The sequence below is a fragment of the Heterocephalus glaber genome, unplaced genomic scaffold, assembly GCF_053883595.1.
Source record: "Heterocephalus glaber isolate CG9 unplaced genomic scaffold, H.glaber_assembly_v1.0 deba00000594, whole genome shotgun sequence".
Lineage (NCBI taxonomy): Eukaryota > Metazoa > Chordata > Mammalia > Rodentia > Bathyergidae > Heterocephalus > Heterocephalus glaber.
This window is the reverse complement of record NW_028258151.1, coordinates 9,481,232-9,486,647: the sequence shown is the minus strand read 5'-3', so window position 1 is coordinate 9,486,647 and position 5,416 is coordinate 9,481,232. Positions and strand designations below refer to the sequence as shown.

The window sequence follows — 5,416 nt, the reverse complement described above, 5'->3', positions numbered from 1 at the left end:
TTTCAGATTGGGTCTTTAAATTTGGGAGGTCTGATCTTTTCAAGTTTTTCTTAGGTTCTAGATAGTAGACCTTTGTCTGAGGAAAAGCAGGTGAAGATTTTTTCCCACATTGTGGGTTGTCTCTTCACACTGCTGGTGGTTTCTTTTGCTGTGCAGAAACTTTTTAATAAGAAGAGATCCCATTTGTTGATTGTTTGTGCTAGTTCACGGGCAACTGAGGTTTTGTTCATAAAATCTTTTCCTACACCGATGTCTTCAAGGGGTCTACCTAAGCTCTGTTCCAACTGGTTCAGAATTTCTATTTTAATATTTAGATCTTTAATCCATTTTGATTTTATTTTACTGCATGGTGAGAGATATACGTCTAGTTTTAATCGTTGGCAAGTTAAAGACCAATTTTTCCAGCACCATTTATTAAAGAGGCTATCTTTCTTCCAGTGAGAGTGTTTGGCTCCTTTATCGAAGATGAGATGGCTGAGTGTGTCTGGCGTTGTTGCTGCATCTTCTAATCTGTTCCACTGGTCCTCAGGTCTGTTTCTTTGCCAGTACCATGCTGTTTTTATCACAGTAGCTTTGTAGTATAGTTGCAGATTGGGAATTGTGATACCCACTGCCATGTCTCTGTTACCTAGAATTGCTTTTGCTATTCTGGGTCTCTTCTTGTTCCAAATGAATTTTTGGATTGTTTTCTCAAGGTCTATGAAGTATTCTGCTGGGATCTCAATTGGAATTGCATTAAATCTATATAGCAGTTTTGGAAGTATGGCTATTTTCACTGTATTAATCCTTCCTACCCAGGAGCAGGGGATGTCTGTCCATTTTCTGATATCATCTTCAATCTCTCTTTTCAGAGTGCCATAGTTTTCAGAGAAGAGGTCTTTAATTTCTTTCATTAGGTTGATTCCTAGGTATTTCAATTTTTTGGATGCTATTGTGAAAGGAATTATTTGCCCTAATTCTCTCTCAGTGAGTCTGTCATTGGTGTAGAGGAATGCTATTGATTTTTGTGTGTTGACCTTGTAATCAGCTACTTGACTGAATTTGGTTATTAAATCTAGAAGACTTTTGGTGGAGTTCTTGGGGTCTTCTATGTAGAGTATCATGTCATCTGCAAATAATGACAATTTGACTTCTTCATTACCTATCTTTATTCCTTTTATTTCTTTCTCTTGTCTAATTGCTGTGGCTAATGTTTCCAGAACTATATTGAACAAGAGTGTTGATAGTGGACATCCTTGTCTTCTTCCTGATTTTAGTGTGAAGGATTTCCATTTTTGACCATTTAGTATGATATTGGCTGTTGGTTTTTCATAGATGGCTTCTATCAGTTTGAGGTAGAGACCATCTATTCCAATTTTTTGTAGGGTTTTTATCATAAATGCATGTTGGATTTTGTCAAATAGACATTTCTCACACAAAGAAGTAGAAATAGCAAATAAATACATGAAAAAATGCTCAACATCACTGGTCATTCAAGAGATGCAAATGAAAACAAAGCTGAGATTCCACTTCACTCCAGAAAGAATGGCTGCTATCATGAAATCAACCAATAACAAATGCTGGCAGGGCTGTGGGGAAAGAGGACCTCTGCTCCACTGCTAGTGGGAGTGTAGACTGGTGCAACCATGGTGGAAATCAGTATGGAGATACCTCAAAGAACTAGGACTGGAAGCCCCATTTGACCCTGCTATTCCACTGCTGGTTATCTTCCTCAAAGAATTAAAAGAATCATACCACAGTGATATATGTGCACCCATGTTCATAGCAGTGCAGTCTGTAATAGCTAAAACTTGGAAACAGTCCAAATGCCCGTCAACTGGAGACTGGACAAAGAAAATGTGGTTTTTTAATAAAATGGAGTACTACTCAGCCATAAAAAATGAGAAATTAGAGACATTTATAGCTAAGTGGATGCACATTGAGGCGATACTCTTAAGTGAAATAAATAGGACACACATGTGTAAATACTGAATAGTTTCTCTGGTGTGAGAAACTGAAAGTGTAAATAAGGACTAAATGTATAATAGGTAATGTGAAATAGGAAGAAATGGCGCAAAGGGGAAGGAAGTGGGAGGGCTAGGGGAAAGGATAGAAGGGAATGGGATTAATATGAGAAAATGGAATAATAGGAACAAAATCTTTGTAAATAGGGAGGAATGGAGGGTTTGAAGGGAGGGCTGGGCAAGGGTCAAAAATAAGAACCAAGAGAGACTATGTAAAGGTGCAAATTTCCAATGATGAGTGTCATCATATTGTATACCTAAAATGTACCAATGATTAGAATGAATAATCGGTAATGTAAAATAGGAAGAAAAGGTCCAAATGGGTAGGGGTAGTGGGAGGGGCAGGGGAAAGGAAAGAAGGGAAAGGAAAAATGCTGAGAAATGGAAAAAATGGAAATAAAGTCTTTGTAAATAGGGAAGGCTGGAGGATGTGAAGGGAGGGCTAGAAAATGGGAAAAAATAAGAACCAAGATGCATTATGTAAAGGTACAAGTTCCCAATGAGAAATGTAATTGTGTTGTATACCTACAATGTACCAATAAAAGAATTCAATACAAAAAAAAAAATTTCACAAACCACCCTTACGTAAATAAATTGCAAGATAATATTTTAAAAAACCAAGTAATGTTCCAACAGAATGGAAACATATTAGAAAAATATAGCTACAAAGAAGATAAAACCATTCTCTTATTTTTAAATAATCTAGAAAATTAAAAAAATGATCAAAGCTTTGTAAAAGAAGCATAAATTTAAAACAGAACAACTTTGAAGAGAAGTAACTATAAAATAATAGAATCTGAAAAGAGTCAATAAGAATTAGTAATGAGACAGATAAATGTAAAAGAAAGAATTTAGAAATAGAGTTTAAAATAGAAGAAACACAAGAATAAGTACTGGCACACACCAAAAAATTTAGTACAGGAAATAATATGTAATGTAGAGAAATTCAGATTTAACAAACATCAGTAAGAACAACAGCAAACAAAGTAAAAATATTGAAAAATATAGAAAACAGATTATAAATATATTGATTATATCAATAAATACAAGTTGATTAACTCATTTGTTGAAAACAGAATTATAGGCTGACTGCAAAATAATGTTCAATATTATTACTGTAACGAAAGACAAACATAAATTAACAACAAAAGGATGTAGATATACATCAAAGTGAATAACGTCTGTAAGCTATTTAAAATATTTTAAATATATAAAATGTTGTGATAATAATACTGAAACAAAGGAACAACAAAAAATGGGCAGACAATAAAACATTGTACCTAACTGGAAGCTGCTGGAGCACTAACCTACTATCGTAAAAATCAATCATTACGAAAGAGTGGGGAAGGAATGTGGTGTAGCTCAGTGATAGCATACCTGCCTAGGACGCAAAAGGGCCTGGACTGGATCTTCACCAGAAAGGGCAGAAAATTTAAAAAAATGAAGAAAAAAATCTCAAACTTCATAGTATAACCCTGTATTTCAGATCAGTATGATAGTCTTAGTAGACACATTTAAACTTTCTAGGTAATTTATACTAAAGGAACAATAGAATTTAAAAAACAATAGGTTTGTGATTTCTAATAAAATAAAATATTCAGACTACAGTCATTAATGTTTTTAGGGGAAAGTTAATGGTGAACATTCAAATGAAGAGATCAGACTTCTACCATTGGCCAATTTTATTATCTTGAGAGTGAGGTGCTTAGATAACTTATGTTTTCTCCTGCCATGCAATATGAATAACATACAGCCACCTAGGAAGTGTTTACACACATATGCGTGCACACACACACATGCACATACACAGAACTCAAATCTAATGAAGTCTTTAGATCGAACTTGCAGTCTATTGTCAATAAAGGGGCTAGAGGAACAACTTAAATGATAAAATCAGGAGGAAGTCAGCCAAACCCAGAACAGAGTTTTCTAAGAAAACATAACCCAGAGTCTCTGAGCAGCCATTGAAGGGGAAGGAACTGCGGGTGTGTGTGTGTGTGTGTGTGTGCTTGTGTGTGAGTGCACGCGTGGGTCTGTGGACAAGGAGGTGGAGGCAGACGAGTTAAGAGTCCCAACTCCTTGGACTCCATTTTCTGTTCTTTTTTTCTCCCCCACACCTATCTGGTGGTATTGGGTGTTTATATTTGCAATTCTTTTCATTCATTTCCAAATTTTCAAAAGTTTTAGGGTTGGGGTAGTGGGAATAGTAGGAAAGGAGAAAGGAGAGTAGTAGCAGAAGAGCAGGAGGAGGACATGGAGATGAAGAAGAGGATTAACCTGGAGTTAAGGAACAGAGCCTCAGAGGAGGTGACAGAATTAGTCCTTGATAATTGCCTGTGTGTCAATGGGGAAATTGAGGGACTGAATGACACTTTCAAAGAACTAGAATTTCTGAGTATGGCTAACTTGGCATTAAGTTCACTGGCTCAGCTTCCCAGCCTCAATAAACTTCAGAAATTGGAACTTAGTGACGATGCAATTTCTGGAGGATTGGAAGTGTTAGTGGAAAAGTGTCCAAACCTTACCTACCTCAATCTGAGTGGAAACAGAATCAAAGATCTGAGTACAGTAGAAGCTCTGCAAAATCTTAAAAATCTAAAAAGTCTGGATATTTTTAACTGTGAGATCACAAACCTGGAAGATTACCAAGAAAGTATTTTTGAACTGCTGCAGCAAATCACGTACTTAGATGGATACAATCAGGAAGATAACGAAGCCCCAGACTCAGAAGAGGAGGATGATGAAGATGGAGATGAAGATGATGAAGATGAGGCTGGTCTCCCTGAAAGGTATGAAGAGGAAGAGGAGGAAGATGAAGCAGGCTCAGAACTGGGAGAGGGAGAAGAAGTGGGCCTCTCATACTTAATAAAAGAAGAAATTCAGGATGAAGAGGATGATGATGACTATGTTGAAGACGGAGAAGAGGAGGAGGAAGAGGAAGAAGAAGGTCTTCAGGGGGAGAAGAGGAAACGAGATGCCGATGACGAGGGAGAGGAGGAAGAGGACTAGATCACTCTAAGGGCGCAATCCCCAGCGTTCCTGGGTGTGCAATCAAGTGGTCACATCTTTGTTCCTTCCTGTATGATAGCTGTTCCCTGCAGAAGATAATGTGCAACTTTTTATAGGAAAAGGGTGGTTTTACTATTTTTGCCTTATCATTCCAATTAAGATTTACTAGTCTGTTAATGATCAGATTGTATGTAGAGAAAAATTTTCATTGCTCCCCACCATTGTGAAATTCTCTAGCAATTTATTTAGAATCTTAATTTTTCTAATTCAAGCACACTGTATTAGTCATTTTTAGCCCATAATTAAACATCACTTTTACACAGATGTAGTTTGGTGCATTTCATTCATAAGGTTTTAAAGTTATTTATAAATTAACTGAAATTAAAGTCAGCTGTAATATGAAA

At 36.4% G+C, this 5,416-nt stretch overlaps 1 protein-coding gene across 1 annotated transcript; it reads left to right on the top strand.

Moving 5' to 3' along the window:
• Window positions 1-4,160: 4,160 nt before the first annotated feature.
• On the top strand, window positions 4,161-5,123 carry LOC101719477 (acidic leucine-rich nuclear phosphoprotein 32 family member E). The gene has a single exon (XM_004846103.4). It carries the CDS (start codon window positions 4,257-4,259, stop codon window positions 5,010-5,012), a length of 756 nt encoding a protein of 251 aa, XP_004846160.2. The 5' UTR covers window positions 4,161-4,256; the 3' UTR covers window positions 5,013-5,123.
• The last annotated feature ends 293 nt before the right edge of the window (window positions 5,124-5,416 follow it).

Coding starts and splice junctions, on each gene's coding strand:
- LOC101719477 (XM_004846103.4), top strand. CDS start 4,257: ATGGAGATGAAGAAGAGGATTAACCTGGAGTTAAGGAACAGAGCCTCA.